Source organism: Pteronotus mesoamericanus, unplaced genomic scaffold (genome assembly GCF_021234165.1).
Source record: "Pteronotus mesoamericanus isolate MK-2021 breed Mesoamerican mustached bat unplaced genomic scaffold, CSHL_Meso_final contig_73, whole genome shotgun sequence".
Lineage (NCBI taxonomy): Eukaryota > Metazoa > Chordata > Mammalia > Chiroptera > Mormoopidae > Pteronotus > Pteronotus mesoamericanus.
Window position 1 is genome coordinate 23,968,524 of NW_026555245.1, and position 24,194 is coordinate 23,992,717.

Sequence of the window (24,194 nt, forward strand, 5' to 3'; positions counted from 1 at the left end):
ATTATATGGAAATATCCATAAGCATTAAAATATATAGATGATGAGTGGCAACATCTGAGAATTTACCCTGTTATTAAAGAAACTTATAAATTACTACATTTGAGTAATCAACAGGGCATTTAATCTACTGAAGGATCAATTCAAGGATTTCTATCTGACAACCTCTATACACAGAACCCAAGATGCCCGCCATAACTGAGTCCAGCCAGGAGGAATGCCACATCATGGGGGTTCATTTTGCTGTGCGGAGGAGTTTTTGGGGACCCACCAACGCCTTTCCCTGTAATCCAATCATGGCTGTGGTGAGCTACTTTCCCTCAGTTTACCAGAAGAGGAATACAAATTTGTTGAAGTCAAAGCTATTTCCTCTGGAAGATTCTCTTCAAAGGCAATGCCTCATTTTAGCAGCTCCCCAAGAGAAAAAGGAACAGGTTGGCAATGTTCATTCCATCAAATGTTTTGGCAACCTCGCTCACTGGGTCTGAACCAATTTTGGGACCCCAAGCTGCCTTTCTTAGCGGACTGGAACCCCCGAAGCGGGATAAACCAAGGGCTGAATTCAACAGAGACCACATAAGTAGCAAGTATACTGCATTTGAGAAGAGCAATAGCTCGTTTTATTTCCCCTCTGTCTGTTCTGGAAATGGAGGGAATGTGGTGATCAGGGATGAGCAAACTGCTCCTTAGTAAGGAACCCATTCAAGGAAAATGAACTTTTTCTTAACATCAGGGACACTATATGGTGCTTCCCTTTCTGGGGGCACCAAATGCCTCTGTTTGCAGACTTAATCTACCTCATAGAGGGAGGAAGATATTGGGAATGGGAAGTTATTGCCCTGATAATTCTCAGGGATGCAGCATACATTTCCATTAATAGCAGACATAATGCTAATTAAAATGCCAACCCCAGACTCAACATTCATGAGACCGTACATAATGAATGTAAAGCATCCTACTGGGCTTGGGGCACACAAAATTTGCCAACTCCCAACCTCTTGCCCAACTAAGTAACAATGAAAACCATTTTATTTTACTTTTAAGAATAATGCTACTACCATTTATTATTTTTTTACCTACATAATACAGATTATACTATTTAGAATTCTTGCCTGGCTCTACTTCTGGTACTGCTTTGGAGAGTGACACTCCCCTCAATGTTCCCTTATTCACCAAATACCTTCTGAGTGTCTTTTTCATGTGCGGCAGAGCTCCAGGGAGAGGGATGCAATGGTAAACTCCTAGACACCATTTCTGACCTTGTACCTCCAATGGTTGGACATTACAGTTCAGGGAAGAAACTGAATTTCTCCCTCTGGAATTAATATGCAACAAACTTAAAATGCCCCCTTTTTTCCTTGAAGGTTAAATCTTTGCTAATTAAAATAATTTAAACATAATTAAAGTATTGATTGAGTTGATAAAATAGACTATGGACTGTATTTCGCTGTGTATAATGTGCACTCACATTTTTGTGCACATTATACATGGGACTATTATATCCATTATTATATCCATGGTATGTAATCATTATACCTACGTATAATACACATCGTTATTTTTCCCTAAAAAATTTGGGCAAAAAAAGAGCACATTATACATGGCAAAACACAGTATTTTATTTTCACATAAGCACACCAGGGAAAGTAGTCTTCTCTGACATGATGTATGTTTATGAGTCAATTTGGTAAATGGAAAGAATGTGAATTTTACAGGTTCAAAGCTGGCTCTTCACCTGCAAGCTGTGTGATATTAGGTCCTTTATTCTCCCTGTGCCTCAGTTTTCTCGTCTATAAAATGTAAACAAATTATTTAAGGTCACTGTAAGACTATTGTTGGCAAAACATCTTTTAATTAATAATTAATAGCTTCTTGGTAAATGTTAATTTCCTTACTCTCCTTTTCCTATGAATTAAGGATGTAGATAGAGTTTTTTACTTCAGTTGGTCTAATGGCAGAACAGATGTGCAACTTTCATATTCTTGCATGGTTTATATAAAGACTTCTATGAATGAATTTATGAAACTAATATTCCATTTTATTCCCTGATTTGTATCCCCTTAGAGGGAAAAATATCGCATACAATTTCATCACATTTTAGACTTGGAAGTGATATTAGAGATTATCTAATCCAGCAGCCCCATGACCAGCAGCATCAGCATCATCTGAGGATTCACTAGAAATGCAAACTTTTGGACCCACCGAACCAGAACCTGTGGGTGTAAGGTCGAAAAATCTGAATTTCAACAAGCCTCCTGATGCATGCCAAAGTTTAAGACCATCCAGCCAAGCCAATCTCTTAAATTTTACAGATGAGGAGATTGAACATCAGAGCACCAACATCAGGACTGAAGTAAAATTTCTCAACTTCAGGTGCAGCGCTTTTATGTAGCTCTCTTTTCTTTCCCTTATCTCAAATTATGAATTATTGTTTGTTCTATCATTCCTTCCTTTCCACATGTATATAGATATCTGTATGCATTATCTCTACTGATGTCTATTTATCAATTTAACAACTAACCCAAACTTTCTCTTTCCTCCCAAAGCCTAGTCTGCTGCTCACTGCACCCATTCTGCTCAAGGCTAGCAGACTATTCTCTGGGATGTCTATATTCTTTTGTGGTGTCACCATGTTACTTTCAAAATAACCAGGTTTTTTTAGTTAAATAATTTAAGTATTAAATACACTGATGAGCTATAGTTATAAAAAAGAGTTGTTTCTGCAAAAGCTAAGTTAACTGCTTTGGGAAGACTTACTAAAAGTGATTTGTGACACATCACAACCCACAAAGTTCTGCTGAATTAGGTATCAGTAAGATAGCTATGATAAAAAAAGGAAAATAATTTAATCTAGAAGGATTCTACACTTAAGTTGTTTCAAACCTATTAAGTTCTTTCTCTATATTAAATACATTAAATCTTCTAACCATAGGTCACACTCAAAGAACATTTCTTAATCCTAAATTAAAAAACTAATGAGTTGATATTTGAAGTTAATACTAACTGTATAATATGTAAGTTCTTAGGGTTCTTTGCTTTAACTGTAATTTTCTTTAAATGACCAATTCTTAACTGAATACATACATCAAGGTTCCTTCTGAACAGCCTCGGCTGTGATAGATATCTTTGTGTATGTTGTTATAAACTCTTTGAGGGAGATGCATACTATTTTATCTCCCTACTGCATAGCTTGGAACTCTGCAGGGTTTGGTCTTAATAAATATTTATTATTTATTTATATACTTTATTGAATCTTACTGATGGATTGGCCAGTTACACTTGGTAGTCATGGTACTGTTTTATCACTGTGAGCCAAATTATCTTTTATGAGAGCACTTCGTAGAGGCCTTTGAGAAGTTCCAAGAGGGGGAAGGTTCCATGTTTAAATAAGTTTCAGAAATTTCCTTCTGGAGATTCGCAATGGAAATGAGTATTTTATAGGGTTGAGGAACTCTTTGTAAAGCAGCTCCACTTAGTTTAACCCGTACTCATTTAACTCTATAAAACAATCCCAAAGACGCAAGGGGCACACACATTGATGAGTATCTCAAATTTTCTGAGTGACTCACCTTCATGTGTTCAAACCATAATTCTGTTTCCATACCCTCTTATTTGTAAAAACCAGAATGGGTACAAAAATCATTTGTCAGAATACATATCCCAATATTTGTTTGGGAAATAGTCAACACATAGACTTGTAAAACTATTATTTTTCTTTTGTTTTCAGTTTTTCTACATGAGGTAGCTAATCATTACCGAATCCAACTCTACTTACTTTCAAAGATTGAAAGAAGTAAGTCTTAGCCAGGGGAGTGTGAAGCATTAGATGTTAAATAACTGTGGTGAGCTTATGATAAAGTGAGACTTAAGAAAAATAACATTTAATTTAAAAATGAAAGTGCTGAATAAAAAAATATGTTTTTCTTTAAGCCGACATTTGCTAAGGACAGGTTTGGGAACAAGCTCTCCAAAGAGGGAGGTGGTTTTGATAGCCTAGAATCATTCTGAAACACGACCCCGTAAGACTTCAGAGCTAGAAAAGCAGTGTAAGTAACAGAGTCCAGTGGCACAAGGGAGACAGTGCAGGCATACTTATCCTGGAGCTGAGAAAGTGGGGACGTGTGCCCTTTACCTTAAGTATGTCCATGGAAATTGAACATTTACCTGAGATAAGGCTGCCCAGGTTATTAAAATCTCAAATGTTGAATGGCAGTTATGTAATGAGTTTCTTTTAAAAAACAGAAAATGAACTGTCATTTATTAAACGCTGCCCGAAGTGCTGATAGCTGAAGCTGGGTGATGGGTGCTTGGGGTCGGTTATATACTCTCTCTACTTTTGGGTATGGCTGAAAATATCCAAACTCAAAGTTTTGGAAAAACAGCCTCATTTTCCCCTCTAAGACAAAGCTTTTTCCAAATGTATTGTCCCCAAGGGAGAGAAATAACAAAGATGTTGTTCAGAACCATTAATCTACTTTCAAAACCTAGGACTGGACTCTAAGTTTCTTGTTATAGCCAAACTGTAATATGATGCAGCTTTAAAAAGAAACTGTAGACATTAGTGCTAATTCCAGAACTGCTACTTGATAAGATTGTCTGTATGGAAACATAGGCAGAGAATTCAGCAAACAGCATGATGACTACCCTAGTAATTGTATTTTTGTACATTATGTATGTCACAAAGATTCACTCTAAAAATGATTTCCATACAGAATTATCTCCTTTTTAAAAAAAAGATTTAATTTACTTATTTTTGTAGAATGGGGAAGAGAGGGAGAAAGAGAGGAAGAGAAACATTGATCAATTGCCTCTTGTGAGCCCCCAGCTTGGGACCTGGCCCACAACCCAGGCATGTGCCCTGACTGGGAATCGAACCACTGACCTTTCGGTTTGCAGGCTGCTGCTCAATCCAGTGAGCTACACCTTCCAGGGCTATCTCATATTTTCAAAGTGTGTTTATTTCTAAGCCTTTAGGAAATATAGACACAACAACAAAGGTATCCATACATAGCTCTCACAATTGGCTACATTCATAGAGCTTCTTCCTGAATTCTGGAAAAGGTTTTGCTAAGCTTGTGGCTTTACTATTGTGTCCTACAAACCACTAAGTTTGAGTTTAATTGAACCAAGATAACAAGTGAATTTCAGGCTGTAGAGAAAACAGTCTGAAGCCAGGTCAACCATTTCCAAACACACAAAAGAGGGATGAAATGTTAACTCTAGGTTATAAAGGATTTTTGTGGTTTGTGACATAATTGGTTATGGTTTTTCAAACATTAAGTGGTGAGCGTGAGTCCAGACTGAGTAAGATTCTCTCTCTGCCCAACTGATGAGAATTAGAGTTAGGTTAAGGCTGACAAAGTGAAACTTAAAAAATATACATATGTATATATATTTTGAACGTTTTGACCCCCTTTACCCATTTCTCCCTCTCCATATACCCTGCACTATTGGCAATCACCAATTTGTTCTCTGTAATGTTAAACATGTTTTTGTTTTCTTTTTGTAAGGATATTTTTGGAGTCCACATACAGTATAAGAGAGATCATAAAGTATTAGTCTTTTCCTAGAATGATTGATCACATGTGAACCCAGTTGGGACTGAATTTAAAGGTAGTCAGAGAAAATTTCTTATTATAGCTCCCATAAAACCAAAATTTCTAATCATCATCACCATCATCATCATCATCATCGTCAACAAGCATTTAATCTATCAACTTTTATGCAGTTTGCCCTTGTAGAGAGGATGCCTGTTTAGCAAATGACCACATTATTTTCCATCTAGTTAGAGAAATAGAAACTCAATCAGGCAAGTGATTTGCACAAGATCTCTTTGTGCAAATTTGGGTTTAGGGCAGTCCAATATCTCTTATTTTTCTATATACACAATTTTTATTTCTTAGCCTAAAAGTCAAATTTGTAGTAAAAGTCATAAGTCAGAGTTTTTCTTACTAGCACACTTACAATGAAACCTTTAAGATCCAGGAGCTTCATTTATTACTTTGAATTTTTAAATTTCCTACTATGCATAATCTGCTTTAGGAAGAGTTTGCTTTTTCCTAGGTTTCTAGGACATGCGTGAAACACCGTGGCATGGTCCTTATTTGTCCACATTAAAATCCAATAACCCGGACTCTTGATAAAATTTAGAGGCTTGCCGTTGTGATATACTGAGGTTGCATCTTTTGTATATCTATCCCTTATTCTCACTCATGGTATTCAACCTGAATCTGGTCTTAAAGGATAGTGTAATCAAAACCCAACATCTTCATATAATCTATATTCAGGCAACAGATCCAATCTCAGTAAAGGTCCTACAGGTACACCAGTAACAAGAGGGGCCCTGCCCACTTAGGCCTGCTTTTTAGGGACAGAGGACACAGCAGGGAGGTGGCAAATGGCAGAGAGAAAGAGTCACCCTAACCCACATCTCTTACATAAAAATCTGGAGGTAGTTATGGACCCAAAACAAAACAAACAAAAAAACCCCCCAGGAAATAAAGAAACTCAGTGACAATGGCAACAGATTGTCAAATATCATAGATTGACAAGAAAACTTGTATTTTGGGTTACACTGGGGGGATGTGCTCTCCTATCACATCCCTTGGAGGAAATTCACATCGGACCCAACTGGGCTGATCAGAGTGGAGTAGTGAGAAGTACTGAGTGGATCAACAGGGACTTTACAGGCTCATCAGTGTCGTATTTGGGCTGAAAGAAAGGTTTGACACGATCAGATGGGGGTCCAGTGGTTAGTAGATGCTTCAGATTTTATTCTCCCTTCCCTCCCCAGAGCCGTGGTATGCTTTATGTCCAAAGGCAGCCTTTTTGTGTGTCCAGTTTATCATCGTTCAGTTTGTCTTCAGCACAGGCACTGTTTACAAGTGCAGGCTTTATTCCAAGGGGATTCTCTCCTGATTCTGGTGTCACATCACATTTCTGCAACACGAAATTCTCTCAGCAGCTGTACTTACTTTACAAACCCAAATGTACCTTATTAATGTTATTTCTCAAGGCACAGGGTTTAAAAATACTTGCTAAACATGTGTTTATATGAAAAATTTCAGAGTTTTTCACAGCTAGATTTAGGGCATACAGCAAACACTGTGAGCGTATGAGAGGAAATATAATTGATTCCAGCAGTTGGCATGGTCAGAAGCAAAGGGTTTTGCAAGTGCAAGAAATAGCACATATCTAAATCAAGAGGTCTGAATGGCTATAATTGTACCACACCTACAGTAGAATGAAGAAGGTCATTATGTTAAGAAATATAGGGGCAGATTCTTATCCTCCATAAGCATGCTACACAAAATGGGGATTTGGCACATGGGTTGCTATCAGACAATATACCACACACAGTTTTTATTTTGGTTCCAGCAGAAAAACAATATTGACAAATTTCTTTCTCTCTGCTTCCTACTTCATTCAATAGAAGAGGTAACAATAGCATCTGCTGCACTTGGCTGGAGCCTGGGATGAGGAAATTGTGGATGATAAGCCTCCCAGGCATATGGCCACTAAAAAGCTCATGCAACAGCCATGGCGCTGCCAGGCGAGAGCTCCAGTGGGAGCGGCGGATCCACAGGATGACACCGGGAAATGGAGCAGGGCTGCCAAGGCAGCGCACGAAGTCGTTCTCAGTGGCCTGATGTGATTTCCGCCATCACAGCTCTATCATAGCTCCAGCCGCTACTGCAGAGCAAGACGAGTTTATCTCTGATGTTCTCTCCTTCCTCGGGATCCCTCTACCATTTTTACTGCCCCAGACTAACAACCTGGGTACCCAGGACATCCAGGTTGCTCGCTGGCTCCTCGTCAGCCCTTCTTACAATCAGTCCTGAAGATCTGTGATAATTGGCTTGAATGCATCAAAATTACCTACTCTGACCATCTTATTTCCAAACATAATGCCTCTTGCCATTATATAGGTGCTTTCTGATTACTTTCCTAATTCATCTAGAAAATGCTAAGGGACTCTTTAATCAAATTAATGTGACCAGAATTAAAAGGACTACAATGCAGTGGGAAACATATTGGACCAGCAGCCAAAAGACTTCAGTGCAGCAAGAGTCTGCAAAAGCTGTAAATCTTGTTGAGCTTCGTTTTATTTTTCCATCTCTAAAATTAAAGAGATGGAGGGGGATGGGGAGGATGGAGTGATAGAAAAGAAGAAAGGGAAGAGAAAGAGAAGAGAAAAGAGAGGAGGGAGAGAGGGGAGAGAAATGGGAAACTGAGAGACAGGGGAGAGGGAGGGGAGGGAGGAAGTGGGGAGAGGGGAGAGAGAGTGCCCAGGGGATTATCTGGGAGGTTTGAAATGTCTCTTTTAGGTCTACAATTCACTTATTTACTATGAGCAAATCATACTCCTGGAGTTTTTGAATTAAAAAAGAAGTCTATCAACCCTAATAAATTCAAAATTATAGGAAGATAGAAAAGAAACATTTTTGAGACAGGATGAAAGGGAATTAAAGAGTACAAAATCTCCCACCACACAAGCTGATATTTCAGCAAAAATAATCAAGTAACAGTTATGAAACAAATTAAATTGATTTTTCTCCACTTTAAAAAAACAACCTATCTCATATATTAACAAGAAAACTGTATTTTGAGGTGGGCTGAGGGGCTCTTCTCACCTAGCCTCAGGAGGGAAATCTGCAGTGAACTTGGACAAGGTGGTAAGAAAAGCTCCCTCAGTCCGGTAATGAGGCTTCGGCAACATAGCCCTCCGTGGCGGAGTAAATGAGGTCACAATTATTTCTTGCTTCTTGCATCAAGAGGTGGAGTCTGTTTCACTACCCCTTGAATCAGAGCTAGCCCTGGCCTTGCTTTGAGCAAAATAATGTGGTGATGGAAGTGATGATGTGTGACTTCCAAGCTGAGTTGTCAATAGGCCTTGTAAGCTTCTCCTTTGATCCTCAGGATGAAAGACCTTGGGAGAAGGAGGCCAAGCTTTCCCAGCCCTTCCAGCTGACTGTAGAGGAGCTCCCTGAAGAGAAGAGCAGAGGACCCTGCCCGGCCCCAAGGCAGCCCATGGAATAGTGAGACCCAATGGGTTGTGGTATATTAAGCCAGTAGAGTAGGGTTGGTATTTGTAAGCAACAATGGCTAACTCATTGATCATATCCCCCATCTCAAAAGAGTTGCTAACTCTGAAGGCACTCAGTTGCATCAGAAACTGAAATATGGTTACACATAAAAGAAATGATTCAACGTTCAAAGGTAGCCCAAATTAAATGGGCAAAATCAAAGAGTGAAGGCATAGTTTTTCATAGTAATCACAATTCTCATAGTCCTCTCCTTTCAAATGTTAAAGGGAGTTGAAACAAATAGCTGTTTAGCCTTTATCATCAGAATAGAAAAGCATGGTTAATTCTGCCCCATCGTATCTCATTCATCTCTTTTATCTGCTTAAGTAAACTCTTTAAACACTGTAGACTGAGGAAAGTCTTAACTACTGACTGTTGATGGACTGAAAGGTAGAGAAGGAATTTTTTTGCAGGGGAGGGAAAGGTAAGGAGGGAGGTGAGTTGGAAAGAGAGAGAAAAAGAGATGGCTCAATCCCCTTGGAAGAAGGGGTAGGAAAAAGTAAACAAAACTACTTAATAATTTCATAAGAAATTGATTTTCAGTCAAGTCTGTGATTTAAAAATAGAGCACATGATCCCAGGAATATATACCTCTAAAAATCAAAGTGCAAGGGAGTAAGGGCCCTGCAACTTGGGCGGAAGGCTCTGACATTATGACCCACTTTTATTCCATTCATATGACCTTTTGTGTGTCGCCTCCACTAACTATTGAAAAGGGTGCAGTCACTAAGTCATATGTCACTTAAGGGCACCCCTAAGCCTTATTGTTTTGAAATGCCAGGGTGCTGGACATCCATATCAAGCATAAACACAAAGCAACATAATTGATACCCTAGCAAGAAAGACCAGCACTTATCAGACCCAAAAAGCATGGCCCTTAAAAGCTGCCATGTTGGGAGGCTGCAGATTTATTGCAGCAACACTGCCATGGTGCAGAAGTATTGCTGGAACTCCAGTTAGAGTTAAGAGCCTGTGGCCTATTCTTTTGAATTCCCGAATGGTGGCATATCTTTGTTTTTGAAGAGAGATTTATTTATGTATTTCTTTTAGGTTTCAAAAGACATCTAGAATTAAGTGTTTGGCTTGTACAGTTGGCGATCAAGATAGGGAATATTTTTGCATGATTTTTCAATTAATGAGCCATGTTCTCTACACGCTTTAAAAAGTAATTCTTAAGGTAAGTCTCATAGGGATGTTTTCCAAATGTTTTAAAAAAGTAAGTCATTCAAAGATGTGTTTTCAAGTTTAAAACTCTGAGGTGGGCTTTTACTTGGATGTACACTTTCTGCCAAAATCAAAAATCTGTTTTGTTGCCATATTGTAGTGGTTCTTAATTAGGGGTGATTTTGCCTCTTCTGAGGCATTTGGCAATGTCTAAAGACATTTTGTTTGTCACAAGTGTTGGGGGGTGGGCAGAGGCCATGGATTCTGCTAAACATCCTACAACACACAGGACAGTGCCTCACAACAAAAATTATATGCCCACAGGTCAGTACAAGAATTTTTTTCAGTGCAATGAAATATTTACTATAGTACACATGCATTTTAAAGTTAATTATTCTAATTGTCACTTTCCAGGTTAACATATATACACGTACATACACTTTCTACTCCTTAAATAAAAAATTACATAGAAGTCAAGCTCACATTTCAGAAATTATGACAGTATGCTTGGTTGATTGCTAGAAATAGATCAAATTTAAATAACCTATTTCATGTGGGGTACGACACCATGATAAAAATAATAAATAATCACAAATTAAAAAAATAAAAATCATCAAAACTACATTTATTGACTTCTTTCCAGATGGCAGGTACCTGGCTAATTATTGCTTTATACATACCATCTTATTTAATCTTTATAAACAGTTCTATGAAAGTCATATTGCTATTCTCCCCACTTTACTGCTCAGGAAATCAAAGGCGTAGAAAGGTGAAATAACTAGCCCAAGGTCACAGATGTAGTAAGTGATGCAGCCGGGATTAGAACTCTAGTGAGCTGGTACATACAGTCTTCACCATTGGGAGTGCGATACTGCCCCCAAAGGGGCTTTTGGTTCTGCCAAGACCCATCTCTGGTGTGGGCTCGGGATAGTTCTGCTCTCGTTTGTGTAACATAAATTCAGCAAAATAGAAAATGAAAGTGTGGTATATTCAAATAGGAGGAGACCCTGAATCATAAAACATGGGTTCTCAGGCAGACTGCGCATGTGTTGGGTGAGTGGTCTTCAGCCAGTCACTTAAGTTCTCAGACTCTCAATTTCCTTATCTATAGAGTGAGGATGGTAACAACACACACCTACCATTCTTGCTGTAAAGACTGAATCACATAAGCGATGGGGAGATGCTCTGTCAATTGGTTATATTCCTACACAAAGGTGATTTGGTTGCCGTTCTTGGGCATGGAGAGGCAAGGTGAGAGTTTCTCAGTTGCCCTTGAAGGGGTTTTCATCATATAGTCCTGATATATGGCTTTGAAATGAGGTAGTTTCTTAGAATATTGTCCTCCCTTGTCCTCTATTGCCTTAGATCTATAATGCTTCTTCTCAAATATTCCATTTTATCAGGCAGCCAGAGTACTCTTCCCAGAAATCCAAACACCTTCTTCATTTTGAGTTTTATATTTTACACCTACTGGGGCTATTGTGCAATCCTTTGGATGCTTCATTTGGGTCAATTATTTTTAAACTATTTCAGTGGAAGTAAGGTATTTTTCTCTTATAGGATTATTTCATGATAATATTGCAGACCCAGCCCTGGCTGGTGTGGCTCAGTTGACTGGGCACAGTCCCGCAAACTGAAAGGTTGCAGGTTTGATTCCCGGTTAGGGCACATGCGTAGGTTGCTGTTTTGGTATCTGTTTGGGGTGCCTACAAAAGGCAATCAATCGATGTTTCTCTTTCACATTGATGTTTCTCTCCCTCCCTTTTTCCCTCCCTCCCCCTCTCTCTAAAATCAGTAAGCATGTCCTCTAGTAATCATAAATTAAGAATTTATTTCTATGCAGAATTATTGGTATATAAGAACAGAACCTGGCATAATAGTTTTCATATGGCATAATTATTTCTCCTCACCTTAAAAATGTTTCCATAAATAAAGAGATAATTTGTATATTCCACCCATTTTCTTATCCAGAGATGTAGATACTTTTAACAATCTAGTCTTTCAACCATAGAAAGCTAGCTTCTTATATTACTTAATTTATACATGAAAATGAAACCCAGGTTTAAGGAAAATATGGGTGTACGGTTCGTACTTGTCAGCATCTCAAAACTATCACATGCTTTGGCAATGCCTGTGGTCTTTGATCTAAAGAGATTCTTGAATGGAATAAGAATAAAGGATAGAATTTAAAATGAATGATTAAAAATGCATTAACCCATTTTTTGTACCACTTTTAGTTCCTTTGGATCATAAGGTCTTTTAGTTTTCTGCTCATATGCAATGCTTTCCAAAATTCTTGACCTTCAGAAGGCTGTTTTTGTCAATACTGGGTCGGTGTTAGGAGTAAAAGGCTATGTTATAAATATGATCTAAGTAGCTTCCTGGTTGTGCTTTCCCATATAAAGTCAAAATGTATTATGAAGATTGGATCTTAGGACTCTTTCCAACCCCAAATTGTCACTTGATTTTTATTGGCCTCGCTCGCTGGCCCACAGATGCTTCCAGGGCATTACTGATCGAGATCTGGCCCGCAGTTCCTATTCCTTCCAGTTTTGAATACTGGTTTGATTATATGACGTGGAAGATTTAAGTTATATTTAGAAGGTCTAGTTTACTCTCCTTGAAATTTTTTCATTAGAAGACAGACTCAGGAAGGTCTTGAGTTTATCCCTCTTTCATATTTATTTGTAAATTAATACATCTCTCCTATGAAGAAAATGTATCCCCTTGTTCCTAAAGGGGTTAACATAACTCAGAGTTGGTACATAGTCAAGGGTTTATAACCGACTCAATGAAATGATAGCTTCTTCCCAATTACCATATTTTGCCGTGTATAATATGCTCCCGTGTATTCTCTGCACCCATGGGTTTGGTTCAAACTTTCAGGAAAAAAATCTTTTATTTTAATTTTTTAATTCAATTATTTATTTATTTACTTATATTTAGAAACAAAACCGGTTATCATATTCCAGGGCATTATTTTGCATATGGATATTGTTATTGATTTCTAGAATTACACTTTTAATGCATAAACATAAATAAAAGAATTAAAAACATTTATATAGATATGGAATTACTACTACCCATATGTAATTCATATTCTTATTTTTCCCGCAAAAATGTGCACATTTTACACAGCAAAATACAGTGTTCGTTCTTCAGTTGTCATACCCCTTTGGTACTAGTAGCATATAAAACACAAGTTCTTCTATAGAACAACCTAACACCTAGGCTCAAAAGGGAGAAAGGGGAATAAAATTTCTTTATTTGATAAGAGGAAGGCTGAAATAATATGGGAAAATGTAATACATGACCTCTATAAAACTTAAGCTTAGTAAATAGCTTGAAAGTTGTCTCCCTTCCTCTCTTTCAAAATCAAATTTTATAAGTAAGGAAAAGAAATATTGTTTGTCTCTAGTCATGTATTACACAGATACCGGTGATGAGGCAATGGTACATATCCTTTGGATAACACTTTAGTCAACGACTATGTAGTAAGGAGCTAGTTGGTTTCTGCAGCAAAAAGTCAGAACTGGATATAATGGTGGGAAAACAAGTCATGAGGTTTGAAATCGGCCTAAATTTATGAGCTGTCTGACCTTGAGCAAATCACCTATGACCTCCCTATGCTTAATTGTGCCTCACAAGTAAAATATATTGTTTTGTGGATTAATGAGTATAACTGAAAGTGTTTAGTGATACTTAGAAAATAGTAATGGTTCAGAAATTGGTAGTTATTGTGATTATGTTAAAATAATTAAGAGGTCAAAGAGACACATGCTAGCAATGACCTCTAATACAGAAAGTAGAATGAAGGCTGGAATCCGGCAATGTGATGTCGGGTCAGAAAGGAAGGAGTGTCTCCTTCTGACCAGGTCACCAGGGTAGCCTTAAAAGTAAAGTGCCTTCTGTAAAGGCCAGGTGACCGGGGGCACATAATGGCTTTGTCACCACTAGTGACATCAGCTCAGGCAATTAAGATGAATTTTCTTGGCCTCTTTTTTTTTCCTTGTGTGAAATGGGAGGTAAGGTTCCTGCCTCTGAAGATGTTTGGGGGAAAGTCAGTAACACATGTAAAATACTCGTGAGAGGGCTTCCCGAGCTGAGAAGAGAGTATATTTGATGTTATAAGTTCAACATTTTCAACTTTTATTATGGCTAAAAAACAGGGAGCTATATCTATACTTAATCATGGAATAGCAGACACGTGGAGGAAGAACATAAAAGAGTAGCAGAAGGAGGAATTCAGAAATAGGTATAAAAAAGATAAAGACAATTTAAAATAATTAACTTTTCTTAAAAATACTCCAATATAAAGAGATACAAGTATAGTCTCATGTTAAAAAAAAAACCAGGAAAAAAAATAGTCTAGCCTTGAAATGATCTTCCTGTTTCTTTAAAAATTCCTGAAGTGTCATATAGAATTTGACAAACTTCAGCAAGCAGTTACTGAACACGTACTACAATGTGAGAGTGGTGGTACCAATGTGTATAATCCATAATCCACACCCTTTAAGATTTCAAGACATATGTGATCTGTACACATAGTTAAATACATTAATGTGAATATAATACTTTATGAGAGAGCTCAGAGAAGAGAGTGTTTAATTTTTTCCTGTGGGAAGAGGAACAAGAAATGAGCTTTAAAGGCTTCTCCAGGATTTCGCCTCAAATGTCTACACATGAAGCAGTTCCTTCATTGTAAATGAATGAGCTGAGCTTTATGCAAGACAAGAGGGAGTGGTGAGGGTTTGGAAAATTGGATAGTGTATTCCAGTTAAAGGCATTCAAGTTCAATTTATTTAAAATAAATGAGCACATATAGTAACAAAACCATCTAAGGCCAGTTTGCAACCTTTGCAATACACATGGGAAGTACTACTTCAATTGGATTATGAAACAGGGTTCTATCTCCATCATCAGATGGAGAAGAAGAATAGCTAAGATTCTAGAGTGGATGAATATCAATTGCTGAGAGCCAGAGATGAAAGGGCTTAGAATGTTCAGCAGGTGGCTGAAAGGGTGAACAATTAGACACAACGCGTGAGGTCAGTGCAGGTTATAAAGGGCCATGAACACAACGTGGAGTTCCAACTTTATCTTGAAGGCATCTAGTACCACAGCATTAATTTCTCTGTATCTTTAACAGCATCATTTTAAGAGTTCAATGATTTCTCAGGTCTTCATCAGAGTAGATTTATTATTTAAATGATTCTAACTTATAGTATTAAAATGTTCTCTTTCACTAGGAAAAGTCTGCTTGATGAAAAATATCTAAATTTAAAAAACCCGTTAAGTATGTGGATATTTATATACATCTGGTTATTCATAGGATAGACGGTCCAAGTAATACAGATGATCTAAGTTCATGTTGAATTTTTCTCTCAGAGCTGTAAATATGTATATAGAGCTCTTAAAACTCACTCATTAATTAATACACTAATGATTTAATGTTAGCATACTTCTATATACTATGTACTATCCTAAGTGCTTCATGTGTATCATTTCATTTAATCTTTATAAAATTCTTACTGTTATGAATAGTCTTACTCTTTCTGTGAAGAAACAGAATCTAACAGATATGAAATAACTCTCCAAAAGGCACAGAGCCAATAAGTGAATATGCCAGAGTTTTACCCAGTCAGTCTATTTCTCCAAAGTGTACATACTTAATTAATGTTGAGATTATATGTTTGGCATGCACTGGCTGACAGTTAGAGTTGGTCTTTCCTCCTATACCTGTTGAATCCAACTTTCTTTCTTTTAGAAATGGGGTAGGCCATATCCTTCTCTGTGACCTTCCTAGATCTAGCCTATGCTTATTGCATTAGTCTATCCCTATAATGCTTTATTATTTACTGTTAGAATTTCTTCCATTCTTCCATTTATAATGACTTTTTTGTCCTGGAACATTTCTAACTGGACAAAGCTATTGAAGGAACATGAATTTCCTCTTTTTCTGCTCACCTTCTTATTTTGGTCTACCACCAGACTTCTGAAACCTCCTCCATTCTCACAGGATCTCTTTGGCAAAAGGTTTGAGTTTACTTTAAGTTTGTCACTACTTCCTCAGTAAAGAGAAAAAAATTCAAGTCCATCATGAGAAACATCACAACATAAAATAGTGTTTATATTTTAGACTCTTTTGTGTGATTATTTATGCCATGATCATGCCAACTACAATCAGTATGTCTTTGTGACTTGGCTAGAGTCACTTTCTGCATAGTTCCTTCCTGCGCAGGGATGATTTCTAAACCAGCATTTCGGGGAGGCCACATAAGCAGTTGTTATTTGGAATGACTTGAATTTGCCACCCCGTCAGAAAAATTAGGCTCTTGAGTTTTAACACACTGGTGTCCAAATCAAAGATGCATGATGGTTCAGATGTTGGCAACGTGGAGGTGATCTCTCCTAAACAGAGGCCAAGATTTCCCACCAGACATGTGAGGTTACCTATGGGTGAACACAGATCATTCCCCAGAGCTCAGTTTACGCTGCTTCTTTCCCTCATTATTTTATAGTTAACAAATTTCTGCCATCAAATCTTCTGTTTTCCTCCGTACCAGCTTCTCCAGAGCCTCAGGCACAGCACTTCCCAATGTCAACAGCTATTAGCTCTCCTTATTTCTCCTGAGTCATTTATAGCTCTCAGAGCTGAGTCCAGGGGATTTAACATAACATTGGGGGTACGTGTGTGCGTGCGTGCGTGCGTGCGTGTGTGTATTTTCTCAAAAAAAGGCATTAGCTATCTATTTTATCTTTCTCACTTGCTTGAAAACTTATTTTTGGGCCTCTACAAGTACCTAGCATGAAGCTTTATATTTTGCTTATCATCAACAAAGAATAAACTGCATTTAAAAAATTATCTGTCTCTACCTACCTACCTACTGACCTACCTATCATCTTAGTTTTCTAGGACCTCACTTTAACATACAGAAATGAGAAGCACATTTTGAGAGAAAATATGCTGTATTTCAAAATGCAATGAAATATCATAATGCTATTTTTCAGTAAAGACTTCTAAGTTAGGTTTTCCTAAATTTTGTTCTTATTATTTTATATCTATAAATACATACATGTTTATGTGTATATATATTTTATATACATAAATATTTATATATGTATACATGTATGTGTATATATATCTCATACACACACATCTGCTGTGAACTGTATTTTTGCCATTTGGCATGTAGGGCAGTGTTTCTTCAATGAGCTCAAACTTCCTGTTTCCTTATCCTGTGCCCATCTGAAAACATTCCATGTGGGATTTTCATAATGAGGTTAAGCTCGTGCCAGGCAGGGACACCATGAAAACAGGCACAATGTCTCCTGGAGTCCTGCAAAGATGTGTAACAGAGAATACAGACTGGTCAAACTAGTGCCTGCTGAAATCAACAGGCAGGAGAACGAGGAATATGCTTTCATGATGCAAAAACACTTGCTCAAATTAATAAAAATAATTTCTAGTATTTCAGAATCATGCAAAAATCTGCAACACAGTAGCAGGCCCTCAAAGGTCCCTGTCCTGGTTACAGTGGAGCAAAAATGTGATTAGAAGGCGACACTGACTGTACCTTCTCTGCCTTTGTAGATACCAGTGCTTGCACCAAACCCTGTAGTCTCTCTCATATTCTTCTGTCTCTTGACTCTTCATGGGGGAGCGGTTTGAAATTTGTAAAAGACCATACATACAAGGCAATGTTATTATTTGTTTTTGTTGGGAAAAGCAACTGCGAGAAGAGAGAACTGCCACATTATCTTGCTTAGAATTGGCAGCCCATTGTTAAGCCACGACCACTGCAGCATGGGTCAGTCATGTGAATCTTAGCGCTTTTATTCTGGTCTACCCACTGTCCCCATCTTTTTGTAAAAGTAGAGAGTTATGCTATGATGTCGTCACAGAAGTGGGTTTATGATAGATACTTCCTTTCCTTTTTAATATACTTTGACACTGCAAGTTTATTTTTCTGTGCAAGAAGCCATATTCTCTCTTATTTGGTTTACTCAGTTTACAAAGAACTATTGTGAAGTTACACAAACTATACATTTAGATAGTAATAAATAGAATGTGGCTAGATATCTTTTGTACTCTGTTAGTAATGATACTTGAGAGGAGCTCAGGAGACTGGAAGGAATCAGTTTAATGTTGAAAATGCATGAACATATTTCTCAGTGGTGACATAGAGACTCTTAGTCAGAGCTCTCTATATGTGACTTGATAATTCTAATATGCGGAAGACATGTTTAAGAAGAAATTTTCTCTGCAACTTACATATTTACAATATTATTTAGCTCAGCATTTTCCCTTATAAATAGTAAAAAGGTTTTATCAGCCCCACCCACAAGACCCTGTTGAACAACTGTCACCTGTGCACATGCAAGAATATTCCTCCACTCAGTTGTAATTTGAAATTGAGGCTCAGTTCTTTTCGATTTCATGTTTATATATTTAAGACCATGTGCACGCTTAATTTTTGTGTTTATCTATTTATTTTTGCTCCAGAGATAAAACAGCAGCATAAGGTATATGCATCTATATCAAATCCTTCCTGTTACTGTTGGTATACAAGCCTAATTTAACCAAAAAAGACCACCTGTATTATTTATGAAGTTATTTACTATCCCAGAGTATCAAGAAATTGGAAAGAGCATATCTAATGAGGAATCACATTAGCTTTCTGTTTCCGCACCAAACTTCTGACTGTGAGAAAAACAAATGCTCTCAGTGGTTCTTACCTGCAGTGCACAACCATCGGGCCTGCGTCAGGAGGGTTACAGGTTTTGACTCTCCGTAGGAAAGCTAGAAAGGGGGTTGGGTGTTCTGGAACACCATGATCAGGCCAGGCGGTGAACTGGAATTGTCTCACTTCTCTCTTCTCGCTTGAACCGTTCTGCAAAGTAGAAACACTGGCTGAAATTCTGTTTTCCTAGCTTCAGGTTGTAATGAGGAATGATAACATTGAAGAGGTAACATGACAATGTGCTATCTTAAGCTCTCCCGCCACCACCGATATCCTTTGGGAAGACACACAATCTGGAGATACAAACCTCAAGCTATTTGTAAATGACAAATATTTGCTCAGGAAGATAAAATTCCGGGGGGAGAAACATTACATTTTTTAGGTGTAACTATCATGAGTACTCCTGTTATATTTTACAGAAAGAGCTAGTTCTCCTTCATCTATTCTTCATTTGCCAAAACTTCCATTCAGAGAGAGTTCCATATTTACTAATAAATCGACAAAGAGAAAATGGCTGAGCAATAATGGAAGAATTATTTCATTCTTCACTGCTGCCAGTGGAATCAAGATTTAAGTCAAGCCTCAAGATATCTGATTGCTCAAAAGAAGCTTTCTTCAATAATGGAAAGGGGAAGAAAGAGGTAAAAACATAAAAAGCAAACCTTGTAAAGTGCAAAGGTTCTAACACAATACGTGGCCAGCTCCACAGTATCGAGCAGGGTCACTTGGACCAGACCATGGGTTTCTGTGCCTCTACTGGGCCAATACTGGTCACACTTCACCTACAAGAAACAAGTGATACATTCAGGGCAGATGCTCATCAATTTCTCTATTAGCTTTACTTTGAGATGCTGTTGAAGAAAAACAGCTTTTCTGCATTTCATTTCATGTTGATCTTTTTCTGGCATGCATTCTTGTTATCCCAATATATGTAAATTACTGCTCTGATGCCAATATAAACCACATTTTTCAAACTGGTAGGAATACTAAGCAGTAACAGATTCAATTTTCCTGGAGAAAAATAAATTGCAGATTGTTGCTGAGTAAGATAAGTAGAGAGGTATTTGAAACTTCAGAATACTTGAAAAGAAAACACAAATTTGTTCTGGGATAGACATTAAGAATTGCATCAAGAAGATTACACGTAGGCATTTAAAGTACATGGTAAAATACTTAGCATTCATCCATCAAGGTTTAAAAGGCACAAGCTATTTCATCTTGCGCTATCACAATTTCCACATATGCTTGTTTAAAGGAAAGTAGAAATAATTTGTAAATCTATCAAAGTATAATAAACAACATAGCATTTTTTAACATACAAGATAAATGGTACTGGTATTCAAAACAAATTAAATCTGTAATGTCTAGGAAAAAAAGAGCTGTCTGTTCTTTTAAAAAAGTCTCAGAGGGTCATACACTAGCAGTGCAAAGTTTAAATAATTTAAAATTTGTTCATTTGAGATGAATAATCTACAATTTCTATGTGGAGCTGAACAAAAGCACATGAAAAGTATTCAACCCAATTAGTTTAACATGCAGCAAAGAATAATTCAAGGTCTGCAATAAGCCTCAAATTTACTGAATGTGTCCTTTGGGCATTAAAAAGCATAATGAAAAATGACACACAGAACACTGTACTTTCTAGTAAGGCCATAGATCATAGTATATTTACCCTTTCTATCTCAGATTAAAAGAAAAATAGGAGTAATTCTTAACTGAAACCAACTGGAATGTATTTCTCTAGGTAAAGAAATAGAGTAATATCTAATATTAGGAAGCATACCTTCTACTTAAAAAATAAAGATGTGAAAGTTATAATCATTGGATATAAACAAAACAATGAGGCATTATTATCATAGACACTAGAATTTTTTGGTCCAGTGAACAGTATTAATAGATAATTATTTGCTTTTGTGTTGACTATAAATAGTAGTAGCACTCTGTGAACAATATTGCAATTTTCTGTTTCCTAGATATAGCATCTGCTCCTCAAAGGACTTAAGTCTCCTTCCATGTAGGCACTGGACCTTCTAAAATTTCACAGACAAGAAAAAAGAAGGAAAATACTTAAATGCACAGTTAAACAGTAACACGGAGGTTGAATTCACAAGGACTGACTCCTGTGCCTTTATTTCAATAGTGAGACGACACAAACATTATCTATTTCATAAAAAACGGAAAAAACAGTTGACAGTAAAATGGAAAATATGTCCATTTTCATTTATAAAAATATTTCTCATTAGCACTTATAAAAAATATTTCAATGCTTCCTAGATGCACAAAATAGTCTTCCCTGGGTTATAACTCTATCGTATGTTCTAACTCAGAGAGAAACACCACAAGGAAAGAAAACCCTTTCTAAGCACTAATGTACTGGTATCAAGATTTAGTACTTCTGTCGTCTGACCATCCATTAAAACCCAAGCCATATCTGGACAGACTTTGCCATGGCCTTTACCTGAATGGAGCCAACACTACTTAAGTAGCCATAATTCAGACGAGGGAGAAAAAAAAACCCAAATCCCGTAAAAGTTAAGCCAAAGGCTCTGTTTTCAACCATGAAATAGATGTCAAGTTGATGTCTCGCTGCAAAGGACAAAAGTGACTTTGGAGGCCTCTTATTTTCAACATTTGAGAGGATGCCAGCAATGCGTTAAGTTAAAGAATCAAGAGAGAAGCTCAAACTCATCATTTAATGGTTTCAGCTGGATGGCAACCCTTTCAAATCAAAACCAACAGATCAAATCCCAGAAGGACAAATATCACTATGGTGGGAACAAAAAGAGCAAGTTAATGCAACAAAATGGTCTATGAGGTTAGTTTAATGCACTGAACCAAATTCAATGCAATCATATTTCAAAGCTGGGAATTGGTTATCCTTAGACCTTTTGGCGAGGTAAGACAAAGGAAATAAAGGAAAGAACCATGAGCCAGCCTTTAAGTGACTCTGGAAAAATGGCTCTATTATTCAGTGACTTTCTTTTCATCTAAAAATCCACTCCATACTCAAGATGTAGGAGAAACTAAAATTATACTAATTATTCTCATACTTCTAGTAATAAGTTTAAAAGAGCAACTATTATTGGCTTAGGGAAAAAAACATGCCACAAAACATTACTATAAGAAATAAATGATGTGAACATTTTTAGCTAAAAGAAAAGAAAAAGCTTTTGTACCCAATTGAAATAATGTACTTTAGTCTTACATTTTACAAAAAAAAAAAAACCAAAAAAAAACAAACAAACCCAAAAAGACATTCTAAAATGAACCTCAACTACAAAAAGTGGGAACAAATTTTTAAAGCAAATATATTTAAACATTGCTGTTTTCTCCCAGGAAATATTTCACAAAGGGAGTTTATGAAAAAAACAAATATTCTAACCCGTGTGCATATGCACACATATGGTCTCAGCAGAAGGATTAGAAGGTTTCCCTGAGCTTAGCTGGACAGCTACAGCTACACATCCTTCCTTCATCAGTAAATACCTCAGCACTTATTTTCTTGACCTCATTCTTTGAGTAGCCTGCACAGGTTTTATGTAATTTCTGAGGGCCAAATTTAAGGGCTTAGATTTATTGACAAATTTTTTTTTAAGTCTTTCATTTTCAGCCATTCACTAAACCAAAAATATCTGATTTCAACATTAGAGAGCAAGTTGAAGGTGCAGGGAGAAGAGACATAAGAGAACGATAAAAATGATTTTTTTCCTAATTAGCTAATGCAAATGAACTTGCTCCATTTTTCTCTTTTGAAATGTTTCTTTGACAACAGTGCCTCGTCCCATTTCCCCCTGACCCTGAGAGAAAATCTCAGAAGGTATTTCCAGAGAGGGTTAGTGAGTACTTGTTAGGCTTCACGCTTAGAACTGAGTGTGAGTTGAGAGGTATAGGAGGCTCCCCTTTGAGTTTATAAGAACAAGAAGGCAAGAGCTCCTGAATATGAACACTGACTTTGATTTTTCCTATTTGATTCAGATGTGACCATAATTGGCCTTCAGGACTGGTTCATGGGAAGTCTGGCAGCATCACTGGATGACCAGTAAACTGATTTTCTATTTCCAGGAACCAAATCCACTGGCCTCATCTGTCAAAGGGGAACAACATCTCTGGCCCACCAGTGTTATTGTGAGACTCCAAAATCATGAAACGGAACCCAATGGCCAGACCAAGTGGGCATTCAACAGGCCACTGCTGTTATTAATGATCAGTTAGGTTATGTTTTCGATTTTTTTTTGCGGTTGTTGTTATAAACTACCTATGTCAGTCTAAGAGAAAAGGCACATGGTATTACTCTCAGCAGATATGCACTTAGGAGATTCTAGGTGGAAGGCAAGGTGTCAGCAGGTATGGGGGACACTAAAGTGAAATGAGATGCAGACTCTGTCCTTATCCATCAGCCTTGTTGACCATATAGATGTGTTTACATCTCCTGATTTTTCAAATAGGTAGTTGTGAGAGTCCAAGCAACTCCCTTAATTAACCTGGGCCCTAGTCTGCTGAAAGAGAAGAATGTGTCAGAGTCTCAGGTGGGAAAGGAGACGAGCCGAATCTGCTATCCAGGCTGTGGTTTTGAAGCATCACCTGGTAACATTCTTTGAGGCTTGAATGACTTGAGGCAGTTCAGATTTCTGGCTGAATTTTGGGAAGAAATCTTTTTATCATCTTAGAGTGATCATCCTTATATGGTAAACTTTCCTCTCTTCATAATGATGGAAAGAACAGGTTGACCATGGCTAAATATATATTATGAAATTAATTAATTTTACCTCTTTCATGACAACCCATCAAAAACAAGGTGATGAAGTGATAAAGCGTATTTAAGTGCATTCAAAAGAAAAACTTGTGCTGGGAAATATCTGGTAGGATTTGATCCGGTCAGTCTGCTGACTATGCTTTAGGAAAACGCATTCCTTCTGGTTCCATTTTTTTTTTTCCCACGTGGCTTATCTTGGAAGTACCTGGCACGTCCACAGGCACACAACGACTGGAAGCCAACATCATAAGCAACTATACTGTGGTCTAGGTTGGCTTATTTTTAAATGGCCTAAAAGGATGTGAAAATAAAACCTCCTCATTTCAGTGTAATAAAGACTTATTGAATGTGGCAGTGTGGCAAAGCACCCAGATTCCAGATGTAATAAACCGAGACCTCCAAAGGGTTCCAGCATCACTGATACCAAACGCATTTGCCACATGGTACTTT

General features: G+C 37.4%; 1 protein-coding gene across 16 annotated transcripts in view; it reads right to left on the reverse strand.

The window, feature by feature from the left end:
• The window catches only part of PTPRD (protein tyrosine phosphatase receptor type D), a 512,308-nt gene that overhangs the window by 34,690 nt on the left and 453,424 nt on the right, over positions 1 to 24,194 (reverse strand). For all 16 annotated transcript variants that reach the window (XM_054583148.1, XM_054583147.1, XM_054583146.1 and 13 more), the window contains 2 exons: positions 19,654 to 19,773; positions 18,987 to 19,141 (listed from right to left, as the gene is read on the reverse strand). In XM_054583148.1, coding sequence (XP_054439123.1) covers positions 18,987 to 19,141; positions 19,654 to 19,773 — 275 coding nt within the window. The remainder of the gene's footprint in view (positions 1 to 18,986; positions 19,142 to 19,653; positions 19,774 to 24,194) is intronic.